This window comes from Lynx canadensis, chromosome D4, assembly GCF_007474595.2.
Source record: "Lynx canadensis isolate LIC74 chromosome D4, mLynCan4.pri.v2, whole genome shotgun sequence".
Lineage (NCBI taxonomy): Eukaryota > Metazoa > Chordata > Mammalia > Carnivora > Felidae > Lynx > Lynx canadensis.
The window spans coordinates 23,036,989-23,055,315 of NC_044315.2; the positions used below are offsets into that span (position 1 = coordinate 23,036,989).

At 45.7% G+C, this 18,327-nt stretch overlaps 1 protein-coding gene across 1 annotated transcript; it reads left to right on the forward strand.

Annotated features, from left to right (window-relative positions):
• Positions 1-19: 19 nt before the first annotated feature.
• Positions 20-17,683, forward strand: LOC115499065 (spermatogenesis-associated protein 31D4-like). Its single transcript, XM_032595512.1, has 7 exons — positions 20-185; positions 968-1,089; positions 1,500-1,625; positions 1,909-6,073; positions 15,575-15,665; positions 17,224-17,284; positions 17,515-17,683. The coding sequence occupies exons 1-7, from the start codon at positions 48-50 to the stop codon at positions 17,681-17,683; spliced, it is 4,872 nt and encodes a 1,623-aa protein (XP_032451403.1). The 5' UTR covers positions 20-47.
• Positions 17,684-18,327: the final 644 nt, after the last annotated feature.

The following is an 18,327-nucleotide window of genomic DNA, read 5'->3' on the forward strand; positions in this document are numbered from 1 at the left end:
ATAGGCAGCTTTGTGATTCTCTCATTTCAGAATAGTGCTACTGAACCATGTTGTGCTTTGGCTCAACATGCTTCGAGACTGACCCCAACTTCACCTTCTTGTATGGGTTGGGGTTGCTTCTTCTGTTCCTGTGCTACCTCATGGGGATTCCATTTCCAACTAGGAACACCAAACCCATCCAAAAGGTAAGGAATCCTGGGGGAGTCCTGAACAGACATTCGTATTGTTTCTACTTCTAGTCCCAAATTTTAAAATGAGTTTGGTATGATTAGACACAACTAAAATGGGAAATCTAAAAGAAGAGACATTCACTCCTCTAGGAAGAGAGTACTGGCAGGGCTAAGGGTTAAGAAAGTACTAACTAAGGTTTAGTACTTATCTGGCTGTGGTGGCGGGTCTTGGATAAAATCCCAAACATAAGGATTCTGTAGTCTTAGTTTGGGTTTAGAGAGTATGGGATGTGTGTAAGAGAACAAGGTTCCCCAGCACTTGATCATGGGTCACCTTCTCCTGTAAGATTTCACTCGACCGAGCCTTCATGTTGGGCTGATCAGAAGAGTGCTAAGCCTCTGAGACACACTGAGCAGAGACTAGGGTCCAAGCTCTGTCCCAGGATACAGGGTCCTACCTGATGGAGCACTGATGTGACTGTTGGTCCTCAGTTTCTGTTTTTTTTCCTTAAGTTAGAAAGTATACATGTGCGCGCGCACACACACACAGAGGGTGGCCCCAGGAGGAGCAGAGAGAGGGAGAGAGAGAATCCCAAGCGGTCTCTGCTCTGACAGCACAGATGGGGACCTTGAATTCACTGGAGACCAGTGAACAGAGATCATGACCTGAGTGTCATGTGTCAAGTGTCAAACGCTTAACTGTCTGAGCCACCCAGGCACCCCAAGAATGTCTCCCATTTCTGAGAGCAGAGTGAGAGATGAGTCCCAGGCTCCTCATTCTTTCATTTTCATTCTAGCGTCAGGGCAGAGCCAAGAGGAGGAGGAAAGGCAGTACACTGAAAGGTAAGGTTCTGCTTGTTCCACATGAGCTCTCCAAGGGTGACCCTTCCTGTCCTTCCCATGAGGTTCCAGTTCCATGATTTCCGAGGATATCAGCTACTAGACACAGTGCCCCTCTGAAAATGGAGGCCTCAGAACACTCAGAACTGGAGGCCCTTAGATTCCTTGCTCTGCCCAACCCTGAGTGTGGAGCCATGGTGGACCTGGGCAATCAATGGTTGTTGCCCAGTGGTGGCCGTGTGAGATGTCAGGAGTCAGAACTTCTGTCTCCTGATTTTGTGCAAGACGTGTGACATCACGGATACTCAGGATTCCTCCCTGAGGTAACCACGGCCTTCTGTGTTTCACAGAGGTGGTTTGAGCATCACATGATGTAATGTAAATGAAATACTTTAATGCTATACCATGTGTCACATCATTGACCATTTGACCTCATCTACCGATTATTGGGGCATTCAGAATCTAATATCGCAAGGGTGTCTCACAAAGGGACTCCTGTATAATACCTGTGTTTCTACCTTCACTACATATAACCCACTCTCCTGGTTTCCCAGGTTGGAAATGCCTTCAGAGAGAAGAGGAAGAGATAAGGAAGCTCATGAGTAATATAAGGAGGTGACTACTCTTTCCCCTTCTATCCCGATCCCTCCTAGAGCATGATTTATGCAATTGTATGAATTCAGTGCAACCTGCCAGTCATGGGAGGGGGGTAGCCATAGGAATGGGTACGTGAATGAGGGCCCTGGGGTGAAGGTTACTGAGTGTATTATGAAGTCATAAATGTGGGGCATTGTGAAGGAGCAGCAGGCTTCAGGTGGCCCCTCCCTAGGCAGGTCAGCAGGTGCTCCTTCCCTTGTTCTGGCCCTGGCTGCAGCTTTGTACCTCCTGTCTCCTGCAGCCCCCTAGGCCGGCAACGTGATACAATCCACTTTCGTCAACTGTTATGTCCAGACCCCTTCTGTGAGGTGTGTAATAACACCACTGCTGAGATCAATCGGATGCTGTACCCAGAGGCCCTCGAAGATGCTACTTCCTTGGGTTCCACAGCTCCTGTGACTGACTCATTGTTCACTTCATCCCCTGCCTTCTCAGCAGACCCTCCAGGAGACCTAACATCAGCTTCTCTGCCTGAGCCTTCCCTGCCACTTGCCTCCACCTTCCCACCTAACCCAATGACCCCCTTGGCTGACTATGTTCCACTCTCACCACCGGATCACTCTTTGCTACCACAGCCTTGTCCTCCCTTGGAATCTGATTTCCCTGAGGACCATTTCCCAGCCCAACCCCTTGCCGTTTCCCCTCTCCCACCATGTGATGCTCAGACAGTGGACCCTGTTGTTCAACCAGAGGCCAAATTGTCTCTAAATACCACCTTCTCTCTTGACTCCACCGTTTCCCAAGATGTCAACTCCTTATCGGAGTTGTCCCAGACAAAGAATCCCACTGAGACCTGTGCTTGTCATCATGCACCACCAACCCTGTCTGTTTCACCACCACCAGACAGCACTTTAACTGTGGCTCAATCTAAATCAATTTCCGTCACCTTGAAGCCTGTTCCGGAGAACTCATCTCCAGATGGCCCTGTTGGATTGTCCACTCATATCCCAACAACCACAGGCATTGACCATGCAAGCTTGTGTGTCTCAGACTTCTCTTCGTGGAAAACTCATGCCAAAGACTTCTTCCCTTCTACCTTGGCTCAATGTGATTTCAGCCAAGAGATTCTTGCCCTCCGTTCTGAGGCTTCTTCCAGGGGAGACCCTGTGGCCTACGTTGTAGAGCCTGGTAACCTGTCTTTCCTCAGCCCCGAAGTCCTGGTACTTCTGGAGAAACAAGTCCAAAAGAGGAGTGATTTCTTGATATGGAAGGGAAAGAAGGGTTCTTTTCCAAAACAACTCAGGCCAGACTACACACTAAATTCTTTGGGAAAAATGTCAGAGTCAGTTGCTGCCCAGCCTGACTTGGCAGCCTCCCTTCCTTTCTGGAACAGCAAAGACAAATCAAAGGAGCTGCATGTGCATCAGCAGCCCCCCTATCCTACAACCTTGGTAGAGGTCCATTTACAGCAAACACCTTTGCAGCTCTTCTGGGGTCTCCCAACTCTGCATACTAAGTCTTTGCCCTCTGTTGCCCATGTCTCAGAGGATCGTTCCTCAACCTTTATTTTCAATAGAATCTCTACCTCCACAGACCAGGAATCCCCAGGACTTCCCCCTCCACTTCCTCAGGCCCTGCCTGAGATCCAGCCTCAATCCCTGCCTCAACCCCAGCCTCAACCCCAGCCCCTGCCTCCCACTCAAGTCCAGCCGGAGACCTACCTTCAATCCCCACTCCCAATCCTGCCATCTAGTCCTCTACCCCAGATTAAGAGCTGTGGAGTGTGTTTTCATAGACCCCAGAATGAATTGGAGTCTCTCATCCCCTCTGAAATTCAAGACCTAGAATGGAATGTTTTGCAGAAGCAACAGGCAAGTTTGTGGGGTTTACCCGCTGTGGTTCAAAGATCCCATGAGGCCTTTTGTCCTTCGGCTCCTAACCTGTCTAACCGCCGGGCCATCCAGGCCCATGGTGCAGTCTCTATCCTTCCTGGACAGTTTCCTCTCAGTGATGAGCTTCGTAAGAAACTAGAGCATCACCTCCGAAAGAGGCTCATCCAGCACCGGTGGGGCCTTCCCCGCAGGATCCATGAGTCTCTATCACTGATGAGGCCTCCGAAGAATTTTTCAAACATACCTGAGATGGGGCACTATCGTAGACTCCAACAGACCTCTAAGAGTCAGAGTAGCAACACTCTAAATGTTGGGTTGAGCCCACCTGAAAGCTTCCATGAGGGGGACTCAGAAATGCTTCAGCTAGAGGACCCCTTTGGGAAGGATCTGGGAAACAACCCAGAGAATGGGCCAAAAGATCATCTGTTGAGTGACCCAGAGAGCTCTTCAGATAAGGATATGGGGTATGATGCTGAGGAAGAACTTATGAGCCCATCCGAGAATACATCAAGGGCATCTGTGGAGAGACTAGGCCAAAGGCAACTTGAAAATGTCCTCAGAATACATCTGAGCAAAAAGTTGGAGGAAATCAATGAGGGTCAGCTCCCCGGGACCGTGCATAGTTCATGGCACACTATGAATCAGACATTGCTTCATCCTGAGAAATCCCACACTGAAATACAACAGAGAGTTCTGCCACCATCAGTGGGTGGGGAATATTGCCTGAATACCTCCCGGGAGCTTTCCTTCATTGAATCTAATGCACAGCAGATGCTGGAGTCCCATATTAAACAATTCCATCATAGAATGGTAGAGGGCGTTCCCCCTAAGGACCTTGAATCCATAGCTATCTTTAAATTGAAAGAGGCCCCATCCCCGTCCTTATCCCATTCGGACCTTCCCTGCTCAACCAACCTGATTTCAGAGGCCAACTCTAAATCTGGGGACTTTAAGTCCCTTAGAGGAAGCTCTAAATCTCTCCATGGAGACAAAGCGGGAACAGCAAATTCAGCCCCCATCCTGGATCATTCTCTCCCTGCCACCTCAACTGGGGGCAAGGAAGGACAGGGAATCCCAGCAAAATCACCGCGTCCTATCAACCATGGGCTTGCAGAAAAAGTTCAGAAAATGAAGGATGGCAGACAGACTCTTCAAGCTATCAGACGTAGCAGCATAGGCAAAGCAAGCCAGACACAGACTGTGCCAGCCAACAGAATGCCCTCAAAGCAGCCCGCAAGGCAAGCTGGCACCAGGCGTGAGCCAAAGGATAAGACCGTAAATACCAGCGATAGAGTCAAGATGCAACAGGGCAAAATGGTAGTGAATCCAGAACCTGTTTCTGTGCCCAAAGTGTCCAGGGAGTTATTCAGGGCTGAGGAGCTAGATGGGCGTCAATCAAAACCTAGAGATAGCTTGACAACCAGCCAGCCAGGAAGCCCCCAAATGATAAATGTGAATGCAAATAAGGACAAACGTACCATGACCATTAAAAGCCACCCACCAAACACATCAATTCCCCAAGATCCTAATTTAACAGAACGCCTGTATAAGGAATTAAATCTTAAATTGGAGCAAAGACAGCAGAGCTGGGCCCAGAGCAGAGGCAACGACCTGCCCCCCTCGACTTCCAAGGCCTCCCTGACTCATGACCAGGAGGACTCCAGTGGGGACATGGGAGCTTCCCAGGTGCTTCACGTCCGTGTGCAGGACACAGGAATTAGTACGGAACAGCAGCAGGATACGTGGGTCCCTAAGCATGTCTTAAGGAAGCACCAGCACAAGAATCTCCCACCAGCTACAGAGACAGTGAGCCCTCCGTGTTCCAAAGCACAAGAGTTTGGTGGAGGGGATGCAGGGTTGGGGACATACCAGCCTATAAGGAAGAGTTGCCCTCCTCGGGACGTGACACTGGCGGAGAAGCCTGGGAGCCAATCCTCCCACACCCTATCACAGAAGGGTCAGCCTCCCCCTGAAAGCCTTTTTACAAAAAAAATGAAGGCTATTTTACAATGGCTGAATCCTGGCAGAAAGTGCAAAAGACAAGAAAACTCCCAGGAAAAGGGCATCCTGCCATGTGTGCAAAGCAGAGGCATGGTTCAAGGTAGAGCTGCCTTTACTGGGAGGACCGAGGCTCAGAAACTCAGGGAAGATGTTGGGAAGTTCTTAGAAGAGAAGATGGGGCACCGGCGTGCTACAGATAGCGCCTGTCCTCAACAGCCCCTTCTGTCCTCAGCCAAGTTTGGGAAACCTCGGAAGGAAGCACAAGTGCAGGGCCAGGCACAGCCTGCCCAGGGGCCTCCTCTCAGCTACAGGGCTCCCTCCTGTAAAGAGAGAAATACCAAGTCCTGTCACCAAGAAGCTGTCTTTGTGGGCCACAGCCATTCTCCAAGTATTAGACAGATCAGGGACAAGGGCAGACACCCCCAGGAAGCTGTGGCACTTAAGGGCCAGCTGTTGTGTCAGAACCATCGCCTGTCTGTGCCCCACAGGGAGCCTGTGCCGCACCCACACTGCACCTGCAGGCATCAAGCTGGCCAGGGGCCTCCAGCCACGCTCACAGCTGCTAAAGGCACGGTATTCGGAGATCTGTGTCTATCATTTAGACAGAAAACCCTTCTCCAGAATTTCCAGAGGGGGAAATTTCCCAGCCCGAATCCCACAAAATAATCCCTTTCATTCTCCCCAGTAAACATTTCTCTAACAGTGATATCTGTTCTGTGTACTGTGTTGGTTCAAGGTGACCAGTCCGCCTGTTGAGGGGGATCTCTTGGGGGACCATGTAGTCCGAGCCCATTTCCTCTCTGATGAAATTTGAGGAGATGGGCTCTGTTCTCCTGCCTCTTAGCAGCTCTCTCCTTTACCCTCATTGAACGATTTATACCTTTTAGAGTAAGTCTTCTCTATCTGAGGAGGATCAAAGACAGGTATAGTTTTCAGAACATAATGATTAAGCCACTGTTTCCTTCTTGCCTGCTAGTGTTACAGTGGCTTCCAGTTACCAGAGGATCCCACAGGTGGGTGAACTCTGAATGGGAGTGTTTGGGCTGGTTGGGGTAGGGTCTAGGAACGGCATAGATGCTGCTTAAGCATCTGTCGTGTGGGTCATGTTAAACTTGACATGGGGGTTTCCTACTGGAAGCTGTCAAGCTTGGCACCCCCTTTTGGAGAAGGGGACCTTGGTTCCTTCCTTCCTTCTATCCACACTTGATGGCAACATACAAGATCTTGCCTTTAGTGTGGACAGTTCTGCCATTACAATGGAGGTACCACCTTTGATATTCATGGCCTTAGTGGAGCCAAGGTAGATCTCCTCCAGAAGACCTGCAGTTTATGAACCAGAGGTGAGTTCTACACTGTGCACCAGCATACAGATAATTGGGGGCTTTTCCATGGAATGCTGGTTGTTTTTTTTTTGTTTGTTTGTTTTTGGCCAAGACAGCACACCTACCCACCCTTACAATAGGATTCTCCCACGCTTACAATAGGATTCTGGAGGGAAGGCGATGCCACATGAGGCTGGAACTCAAAAATGGAGTGAGTGTCCTAGTGAATGTTCAGTGTTAAAAAACCATTGAAGCCCTCTTTGAACAAGAAGATACAAATGTGGTATCCTTCTTGTCAAGGGTCATGCCATTGACCCTGCAGTATCTGAACATTAAGGTCACAGAAAGAATGCAGAGTCTGATTCTGTGGAGGTCCTGAGAGAGACAATAGGTGAGATGGGGCCCAGGGCAGGCAACATGAAGAGAAAGTACTGGACGTTGTAACATCTATGTGGATAGATCAGCCAATAACCCAGTGTCCCAGTTTCTACATAATCTCATTTTAGAGTCCTTTACTGCCCATCCGGTGCAGTTACTGACACCCTGTAGATCTTAATACTCGGAATACTTCTCCAATCAGGAATATTATAGTCTGACATTCTGTCCTTTTACCTCCTCCTCCTATCCTTCCGGCTTATATGCCCCCTGGTACCAACTCCACATCATTCATTTTTCTACTTGTCGTCTATGTACCAAAGCCTTGTCTTCTTGATCATCTATCAGGTAACAACATTTAAAAAGCTCCAGGGGCACCTGGGTGGCTCAGTCGGGTAAGCGTCCAGCTTCGGCTCAGGTCATGATCTCGTGGTCCATGAGTTTGAGCCCCACGTGGGGCTCGGTGCTAACAGCCCAGAGCCTGGAGCCTGCTTGGGATTCTGTGTCTCCGTCTCTCTCTCTGCCCCTTCGTCAGCTCACACTCTGTGTCTCTCCCTCTCTTCCTGAAAAATAAGCATTAAAAAAATTTAAAAAACAGTGACTGGGTGGCGCAGTCATTGTAGCGGCTGACTCTTGCTCTTAGCTCAGGTCATGATCTCACACAGGCTCTGAACAGAACCTGCTTGGGATTCTGTCTCTCCTTCTCTGCCTCTCCCCCACTTGTGTTCTCCCGGTGTCTCTCTCGAAATAAACATTAAAAAATTTTAAACAAGAACCTCCAGTACAAATGGGCCCCATCCAATCCCCTTCAGTCCTTCTTGTCTGGCAAATTCTCATCTCTCTGCTTTTTCTAGAAATACCTTTCTCCAAGTTACTGATCACTATTGGAAATATCACAATTGAGTCTATTGATGGCACAAGAAATTCAGTCCCAGCACTACTTGCAAATCATTCATTCATCTCACAAATACTTATCCCAGGCTTACATGGAAGCAAAAGAATTGGAGTTAGGTCACTATTTCCTTCGTCTGTTCTCTTGCCAATTCTACTCAGATCTATTTTAAATTTCCTTCACTTTCCTCAACTTAGGCCCTCTTCATTTTCCCTGCAGATGTGCTGGACCACAGTTCACAGAGGAGCTAGAAAGCCATGAGATGGGAGCTCTTCATCAGAACACAACACAGCGAAACCTTCCAACAATATTTCCCCATTCCTCTTTCCTTCCCCAGTGTCGAAGGAAATACTCTTTATTGAGAGATCACTAAATTCTAGTCTTGATGGGACTGAGCCTCCCTTGCCAGGTCTCCTCCTGCTCCTTTCCCTCTTTTACTTTTTTAAGCTTTTTTACTACAGAAATGTTTAAACATGCACAAGAGCAGCTAGAACAATAGAACTTCCCACACGCCCCTCACCCAAGTTGCACTATTATCATCTGGCAGGTGTGATTACGATTAAAGTGCAAAAGCCCATTGTAAGATCTTCCCATCTAGGGGCTCCTCAGTCGGTTAAGCATCTGACTCTCGGTTTAGGATCAGGTAATAATCTCAGGTTCACGAGTTCCAGCCTCACATCAGGCTCTGTGTTGCTGGTGTGGAGCCTGCTTGGGATTCTCTCTGCTCCTCCTCCTCCCTCTCTCTCTGCTCTCCCCCTCCCCACCTCGTGGTCTCTCTCTCTCTCTCTCTCTCTCTCTGTCTCTCAAAATAAACAAACATAAACAAATAAACATCTTGCCATCCATCTCTAAGACATATGCTATGTGCCCATGTCAAAGCTCTCACATTTCTTTGATATTTATCACCTGTGGAACATACTTATTCACAATAGATGTACGCAGCATTGGTGACAAAAAGCACTGAGCTTATAGGCACTTTGGCAATCAGTTCTGCTCTGCCTTGCAGTCAACCCTGAGGAGCCCTTTGAGTGAATTCCTCACCTCCACATGAGAAGTAATCTTACAGAGCAAATTCAGGGCACGATCTCACTGTCCCTTCATCACACAGTAAGTATAACATGCAAAAGGTATAGAAGAACACTATACATGTTGATAAAGACTCAACACTGCTCTATGTGTTTTCAAATATTTAGAAGAAAAACTTTTCCCGCCACTTTTAAAATGAACTATTGTGTTTCAAGTTAAACACAGTAGATCAAACACTCCTCTCTTTCCCCAAAGGCCATTAAAAGTAAAAGATTAGATGAAAAAATGCTCGATGCCATTAGCCATCAGGGAAATGCAAATCAAAACCAGTATTTCACAGCACTTCACACCCACAAGGATGGCTAGAATCAAAAAGATAATCCAAGTGTTGGTGGGACTGTGGAGAATTTAGAACCCCATATGATGCTGGTGGGAATGGAAAATATTGCAGCTGTTTTGGAAAACAGTCTGGCAGTTGCTCAAAATGTTAAACATCCAGTTATCATATAACCCAGCAGATGACTCCTAGGTGTCTACTCGAGAGCACTGAAAACAGAGGTCTACACAAAAACTTGTGTACAAATGTTCACAGCTATATTATTCATAACGTCACAAGATGGAAACAACACAAACATCCATCAACTGATAAATGGGTAAATAAAACAGGACATACCCACATAATATATTTTTTGGCAATAAAAAGACCAATACATGCCACAACATGGATGAACCTTGAAAACATGTTCAGTGAAAGAAGCCAGCCAGAAATGACCACACATGATTCCATTCACATGAAATGTCCAGAATAGGGAAATCGGGAGACAGAAAGTAGATTCAGCCTAGAGCTGGGGCCTGGACGTGGGGTGGAGGGGGGCTAAGGGGAGAGGGGAATGATAGGCAAAAGGTTGCAGGTGTTTTTCTCTGAAGTCGTGGAAATGCTTTAGAATTGTGATGCACATGTCTGTGCATATACTGAAAATCATGGACTTATCCACGTCAAATGGGTGAATTATATGGTATGTGAAATATATTTCAATAAAGCTGTGGAAAAGAAGTACTTACGGATGACAAAAAAGGGGAGCGGGTAAGGAAAAAGATGTCAACACATTTTTGGAAGGTGGGAATCTGGTGGAGGAGCAGTAACTGACTAGCAGAGCAAATGAGGTGCTAGCAAACCAATTCACACCGCAGAACCCAGAAGACAATAACCTGGAAGCACTAGACAAAAAAGACCTTAGGGGTTCCATGTAGTATACATGATGACGTTTTGTTCATTTTGTTTGTTTTATATTGTGCATAATTTCTAAAATACTTTTTCTTTCTTTTTTTGGTTTTGAATGGGGTTGTTCTTTGCCAGTATTTTGTTAAAACCTTGGTGAAATGTTAGCATGCTTCATACGTGCAGACCATCCCAGGGTTCTTGTCTGGGACAGAGCTCGAGACAACTGTTTTAAAGTTGGCATTGCGCACTTCTGGGGTCTGGGTATGGTGGCGGCAGCAGCTCCTGGAATCAAAGCCGGAAATCTCAAAGGTTGGGTTAAATTCATTTTTAAAGTGTATATATTTGAAAATAAATTGTGGAGAAGTCGCATAGATGGTAGAGCCATATACCCTTTATCCAGATTTACCTACTAACAGTTTGAACTATTTACAATTCCTGTCTGCTTTCCTCCTTTCCCTTCTCTCTCCACACGACCGCACAGATACATGTATGAAAAACATACATACGTTCTTGAACGTTTGAGAATATATTTCATGCATCATGTACTTTCGCCCTGAATATTTCATTGTGTAATTTTTTTTTTTAATTTAACGTTTATTTAGTTCTGACAAAGAGTGCACAAGTAGGGGAAGAACAGGGAGAGAGGGAGACAGGGAATCCAAAGCAGGTTCCAGGCTCTGAGCTGTCATCACAGAGCCCGACATGGGACTCGAATTCACTGCCCGCGAGTTCACGACCTGAGATGAAGTTGGACGATTAGACAACTGAGCCACCCAGGCGCCCCTTCATCGTGTATTTCTTAAGAAAAGTTTCTCTTACAGCACAGTTATCGCAGTGATAACAGTTTAAAATTGACATAAAGTTTTTACTTTCGCATTCATATTACATTTTTGTCACTTTATGTTTTTAAGTTTATTTTGAAGAGAGAGTGCATGTGCCTGTGGCAGGGGAGGGGCAGAGAGACCAGGAGAGAGAGGATCCGACGTAGGACCTGAGACATCCGTGTAGAGCCCCAGGGGGTACTGGATCCCAGAAACTGTGAGATGATGACCTGAGCCGAAATCAAGAGTCAGATGCTTAACCCACTGAGCCATCCTGGTGCCCCCAATTTTGTGGATTTAAACCAAGTAATGTCCTTTGTGTAGTTTTTCTTAAACTTCCTTTACAGGATTCTGTCTAGAATCACATACTACACATAGTTGCTGTGTCTCTCTAGTTTCCTTTAATCTGGGTCAGTTTCTTAGGCTTTTTTATAATAAGGGCCCATTTTTGAAAACTATATCCGATGTGCCATATTTATAACCCCTCCTCACCTAGAAACTTTTTTTTTGGTGGAACTGATCTCGCTCGGATGTTAAAGGATATTGTTATAGTTGTGAGTGGGTCCTAGGAGCCTTAGGGACCGTCAGGACCACACTTTCTATTAAAAAGCAATACTAGTGATGCAAAGATATGTGCAGGGATTTTCCTTAACAGAGAAACCTCCTGCAGTCAAGGGAAGGTATGTGCCCCAGGCGGGCTGAGCTTGAAGTGTACCTTCCTTCTGGGTAGAGACAATGGTGAAGCTGTGGGTGCAGGAGAAGAGAGGTAAAGGAAGGAGTTACCAGTACTGATATACCCTCCTCCTATCAGAGGGATAGAATTGGGTGTCTGTGGCCAAGACTGATTCATCAGAGATGGAATGCAGGCAAGTCAAATAAGGAGTGGATACAGGGCTTAATTTCAACAGCCTGTAATACAAATAATGAAGCTAGTTGTAAGGGGTACAACTATTAAATGACTAGCTAGCATGGAGAGATGAATACATATACACCATCAACAAGAATGGCATTATTGTTAAAAAAGGGATGGAGATGTCAATAGGTGTTTTGGTGAAACGTTAACAATTATGCGGGGGAAAAAGTAATGAAACTTTTCATGGAAGAAGTAACCACAGGTGTGATTCAAAATACTCCAAATGGTATTGTTACATATAATTACAATTGTGCTCATGAGACGTTATGCTGAAGAGAAGCCCGCTTCCTAGATTAAGATGAGTTTGGTCCTGTGGGCTGTGATTCAGCATTACTGCTCTGTAACAAAGGAACAATTAAAATTGTGGGGAGGGGCGCTTGGGTGGCTCAGGCCAACCAGTTGGTCCGACTCTTGATGTCAGCACAGGTCATGGTGTTGTGGCTCATGAGGTCGAGGCCCCCATCAGGCTGGAGGCTGCTTGGGATTCTCTCTCTTCTTCTCTACCCCTCCCCCGCTCATGCTCACAAGCCCTCCGTCCCTCAAAATAAAGTTCAAAAAATAAAAAAAAATACAAATGCTGAGGGGAGAGGTGGCATTAGGCAGAGAGAAGAGGGAGCCTCAGGGTGAGACACCGTATGGGTAGAAGAGACCCTCTAGGGCATGAATAGCCTAAGAAGGCTATGGGGAAATAAAAGAATTACTGAAGGATTTTAAGTTGTTTGCCACAGGTCCATGGGGCGCCATGCCCTCGTCTCCCTCTTTGTCATGCTTTCTGTACTTTGGTAGAGGCTACTCTGCTCTCTTATGCTCTTTGGTGAGTGTGGATTCTTTTGAGGAAATATGGGGGGTAGGGCTGCCTCTCAGTATATTTCAGTTCATAAAAGTAAAAATGCACTACTGGGGAAAACTGCAGCTCAAGGCAGAGTAGATGTTGGGGATGTGGATCTCTGGGCATAGCAAACCTTCGGCGACAATGTGGGGTCCAAAAGGAGATCACCAAGCAGTAAAAAGGGTCTCAGGTAATATCAGGGAAACAGGTGGAATATGATGATTTCACTGAGGTAAATATATGAAATGGTGAATAGGTGGAGTTGGAAGGTAAGTTAGGGCATCTAAGAGATCATGGAAGGATGGACAGATTTGCTGGCCTGGACGATGGGGGAGGAGTTGCGTGTGGGTTTCTCTTTCCTGTGTTGTCCCCTCCCCTACCCTCAAGAACCTTTGGTGTCTGTACTAAAGCTCTGTGATGTGGGCCTGGAACTCTAGTCTACAACATGTACTCTCAATGCCCAGCTGCCCGAGGCAGCAATACCTGTCCAACGCTGTGAACCATCTTTGTCTGAGAGGCCTTACTGCACCATGGCTGAACTCCAATTGAACTTGCTAGCTATCCCCATCCTTGCCCTCCTGAGTGGGGTGGGGTCCTTCTTCTGATGCTGTTACCTAAAGAGGAATCCGTGTTTGCCAATATTCTGGAAGCACAGAGACATCAATCAGGTAAATAGAGTAGAGTCTGTCAGAGATAATAAATCTTCCTTTACAAATACATGCATTCCAAGCTATCAACTTCCAACTACTGCTTTTGCTGAATCTTACACATTACGCTGTATTAAAAATTTTTTTAATGTTTATTTTTGACAGAGAGAGAGACACACACAGAGACAGAGACACAGAGAGAGAGTAAGCGCACTCAAGTGGGGGAGGGACAGATAGAGGGAGACACAGAATCCAAAGCAGGTTCTTGGCACTGTGCTGTCATCACAGAGCCTTACTCCGGGCTGAAACTCACAAGCCATGAGCCCATGATCTGAGCTGAAGGCAGTCACTTAACCACCTGAGCCACCCAAGCACCCTGATTAAGTTGTATTTTAATTTTCATTTAGTGTAAATTATTGTAAATTTCATTCAGTGTAATTTTCATTTAGTGTTTCTGGTTTTCAACAAGCATTATATATGTGTCCATTTTCTCACCATTTTTTTTTTTTTTGCACAATTACTGTGTGTTAAAAAACATTTTATTTTACTTAAGAGAGAGAAAAAGCACACACAGTAGGGGGAGGGAAGAGAGAGACTGAATCTCAAGCAGGCTCTATGCTCAGTGCACAGCTCGATGAAGAACTTGATCTTCTGACCTTCTGATCTTCCGAATGCTTCACCTACTGAGTCACCCAGGCGCTTCTACAAAAAATATTTTCATGGTTGCCCTAGAGTTTGTAACATGCATTTATGACTTTCATATAATACTATACCACTTAATAGGTAGTGCAGGAATTTCCAATTCCTCCTGTCAGTTGTAACACTGATGTCATTCACTTATCCATACACTATAATCACCCAACACATTATTGTTATTATTCTTGGGTCAATTGAGAATAAGACAAAGAACAGTTTTATTTTATCTTCCTTCACCTTTTGTAGATCTGAGTATTTTCCTTCTCTCTGAAGAACTTCTTTTAACATTCTGCAGGGCAGGTCTGCTGCTGCTGAATTTCCTCAGCTTTTCTTTGTCTGACTTCCTACTTCTCTTTCATTTTTGAAGGATAATTTCACTACATACAAAATTCTTGATTGGTGGTTTTTTCTTCCAAACTAAATTTCAACACTAAATATTTCACTCCGATCTCTTACTTGTATGGCTTATGACAATAGGTCGTAATTCTTATCTTTTTTCCTACAGGTGGGGTTTTTATTTTCTTCTGAATTCTTTAAATATTTTATCTTTTGCTTTCCTACAGTTTGAAAATGATATGTCCAGGTATAGTTTATTTTTATTTTATTTTATTTTATTTTATTTTATTTTATTTTATTAGTAATTTCCTTTTTGGTGTTCTCTGAGCTTCTACAATGTTTGGGTACTCTAGATTTTAGCATTAAAAAATTCTTTTTCTCTTTGATTTTCAGCATGGAACATTTCTACTGCCATATCTTCAAACTCAGTTGTTCTTTCCTGGACCATATGCAACCTTCAGATGAGTCAATCAAAGGCATTCTACATCTGTCATAGTGTGGTTGCTAACATTTCCTTTTGATTCGTAGAGTTTCTCATATCTATGCTTACGTTCCCCATGTGTTCTTATGTGTTGTCTCCTTTTTTCCAGGAGAGCCCATAAGATCTTGGGGCAGGGGATATGATTAAATGTCTGTCTTTTAATGGGCCTGTGCCCCTTACTGGTGATGTTCACAAGTGTTTTGAAGATCTACTCCATAGATGAGACAAGAAGGCCAGATGGGCTGCCTTAGTTGCGTAATGTACCTTCTCCCATGTGGTAGTCTTTTTTCCCTACTGAGCAGGCTTGTGTTATGGAGAACTCTGAGAATATTTCACAATGTTTTCAAAATGGTTAATTTTCTCTCAAACCCTATACTCCCTGGCCAGAAACATGAGCATTGTTTTCATAGCTCTTTAGTGTGAGAACCAGGTGAGGTTCCTGGTAATAAAACTTATGAATAAGTGGGGGCCCCCATTAGATTGTGACGCCAGGAGTTTCTTACCCTCATGCTAGCCCACATGCATCCTCCAGCAATTTGTCAAAGTGTCTATTCAAGTGTTCCCAGAAGGAGAGCAATCCCCAGCCTCCAGGGTTTCTGTCCCAGGTAAGCTGATCTTAGCTATGATTCTGTGCATTCACACTCTCTGGGGATTTAGGGTAGTGGTTCCTACTATGGCTGCAAGCAAAGTCAATGATTCTCAGTTTGCTTCTTTCAAAGACTGAAGTGATGACTCCAGGCTTTTTTTTAACTGTGAGAATTTGGGACCAGAAGTTGTCCTTCAGAGAATAACTCTTTACTTTCCTGTTCTTCATCCCACATTCTAAATGAGTTTGGCTGGGTCAGAGAGACACCTAAAATGGGAATGTTTAAAGAAGAGACATTCACTCCTCTAGGAAAAGAGATCTGGCAGGGCTACGGGTTAAGGAATGACTAAGATTTCCACTTGAAGCTCACAAACTATCTGGATGTGGTGACAGGTCTTGGGCAAAATCCCAAACACAGTGATTCCGTATTCCTGGATTGGGTTATTTAGAGAGTATGGGATCTGTGAAAGAGAACAAAGCTCACTCGCACTCGATCGAGAGTTCCATCCCATGTCAAGCCTCACTCGACCAAGCCTTCCTTCATGTTGGGCTGGTTCTCTGAAAGCCTCTGAGGACAGACTGGGTTCTGAGCTGTGTCCTACAATACATGGTCGTACCTCAGGGAGCACAGATGTGACTGCTGGCCTCCGTGTCTGTGTCCTCATTGAACAAAGGACTTCTGGCTGAGACTATCAAGTGTGGACCTCATACACAAAATCCTTCCTTGAGTTTTTCAAAGTAGCAAATATTGAAAACATTTCATCACCTTTAAAAATTGATAAAAGCAGGAACCACAAAATTGTTACTGAAAATAGAGTCATAGCATTCGTGGATATTAAATTTCCCTGTTTCCCAGAGAGAAGAGAGACGGACAAGTGAGTGACAAGTGAGTCACTCTCCAAGTGAGAGACGGACAAGCTCCTCATTCTCTCATTTTTGTTCTAGCATCAGGGCAGAGCCAAGAGGAGGAGGAAAGGTGGGACACTGAACGGTAAGGTTCTGCCTATTCCACCTGAGCTCTCCAAGGGTGACCCTTTCTGTCCTTTCCATGAGGTCCCTAGTCCATGATCTCTGAGGACATCATTTGCTAGATATTTTCCCTGTCAGAGAAGAAGGGCCTCAGAGAAAAGTCTCAGAGAAAGGCAGTCAGGGGCTAAGATCCTTCTCAGTTTTCCTTGCTCGGCCCATCCCTGAGCACAAAGCAGTGATGGAACTGGTCAATGGGTGTTGCCAAGGTGGCCGAGTGACTGTCAAGAGTCAGAACTTCTGTCTCCTGATTTTGTGAAAGACTGGAGACATCATTCCTATTCAGATTCCTCTTGAAAGTAATCATTGACCTATGTCCCTCATAGAGTTTTTTTCAAGATCACATGGGATAGTATATATGAAAGTCCATTGTGAACGATATAACAACACACCTATGTGAGTCTTGTTATTATCACTGACTATGTGATCTTATATCCTCATTCTTGGGGCTCTCCAAATCCAATCTACCAAGTGCATCTCTTAAAGGACACTGTACTCGGCCTCTCATAATATCTCCTGCTTCGACCTTCACCAATCTCCTGGTTTCCCAGGTTGGAGAACTTGCCAGAACGAAGTTGAGGAGATAAGAAAGGTGATTTCTCTTCTGCAAAGGTGACTAAACATTACCTTCTTTCCTGACCCCCCCCCCCCACAGTTTTTAGCAGAGTCTATGAATTTCTAGGGCTTCAGGGAAGTCTGGGGTTGACATGGGATAGAAAATCCTCAGAGTCAGAATGGGAAAGCCTTCGGGATGGGGGTGGCACTACTTTTGCCAGAATTGCCAGAGCCACATATGTTTGTTTTGGCCGTGGCTGCAGCTTTGTACCTCCTGTCTCCTGCAGCCCCCTGTGCCGGCATCATGATACCATGCACTTTCGTCAACTGTTATGTCCAGACCCCTTCTGTGAGGTGTGTAATAGTACAACAGCTGAGGTCAATCGGCTGCTGTTCCTGGAGGTCCTGGAAGACGCTACTCTCTCTGTGATCCCCTTGGCTGCCCAGCTCCTGTGACAGACTCATCATTCTGTCCATCCCCTGCCTTCACAGCAGTCCCTCCAGGAGACCTAAAACCAGCCCTTTTGCCTGAGCCATCCCCACCACCCCCTCCCTTTTCTCACCTAAGGTTTCTTATCCTCATGACCAGGTCACTCTCTGCCACCAGAGTCTTTTCCTCCTTTGAGTTCCAGATTCCCAGTGGGCCATTCTACACCCCAACCCACTGCCTTTCCCCCCTCTCCTACTACATGACATTCAGAAAGGGGGTCCTATTGCCCAAGCCGAGTCCACTTTACCTCTGAATACCATCTTTCCTCTTGACCCCACCTTTTTCCAAGACATCAACCTCTTACCACGTCTGTCCCAGACAAAGAATCCCACTGATTCATTTGCTCGTCATCATGCACACCAGCCCTGTCTGTTTCACCACCACCAGACTGCACTTTAACTGCGACTCAATCTAAATTGATTTCAATCTCCTTGAGGCCTGTTCCAGAGAACTCATTTCCAGATAGCCCTGGTGGATGGTCCACTTGTAGCCCAACAATCAGAGGTAGTGGTCATTTAAGCTCGTCAATTTCCGGATTCTCCTGTTGGCAGGCTCATGCACAGAATATGTTCCTCCCCGCATTATCACACTCTAATTTTCAGCAAGAGCA

Excerpts from the sequence above, each read along its gene's own strand:
- LOC115499065 (XM_032595512.1), top strand. The coding sequence starts at position 48 with ATGTTGTGCTTTGGCTCAACATGCTTCGAGACTGACCCCAACTTCACC. Across the intron at positions 186-967 it reads ACACCAAACCCATCCAAAAG|CGTCAGGGCAGAGCCAAGAG; the intron begins GTAAGGAATCCT and ends TTTTCATTCTAG. Across the intron at positions 17,285-17,514 it reads GTGATTTCTCTTCTGCAAAG|CCCCCTGTGCCGGCATCATG; the intron begins GTGACTAAACAT and ends TGTCTCCTGCAG.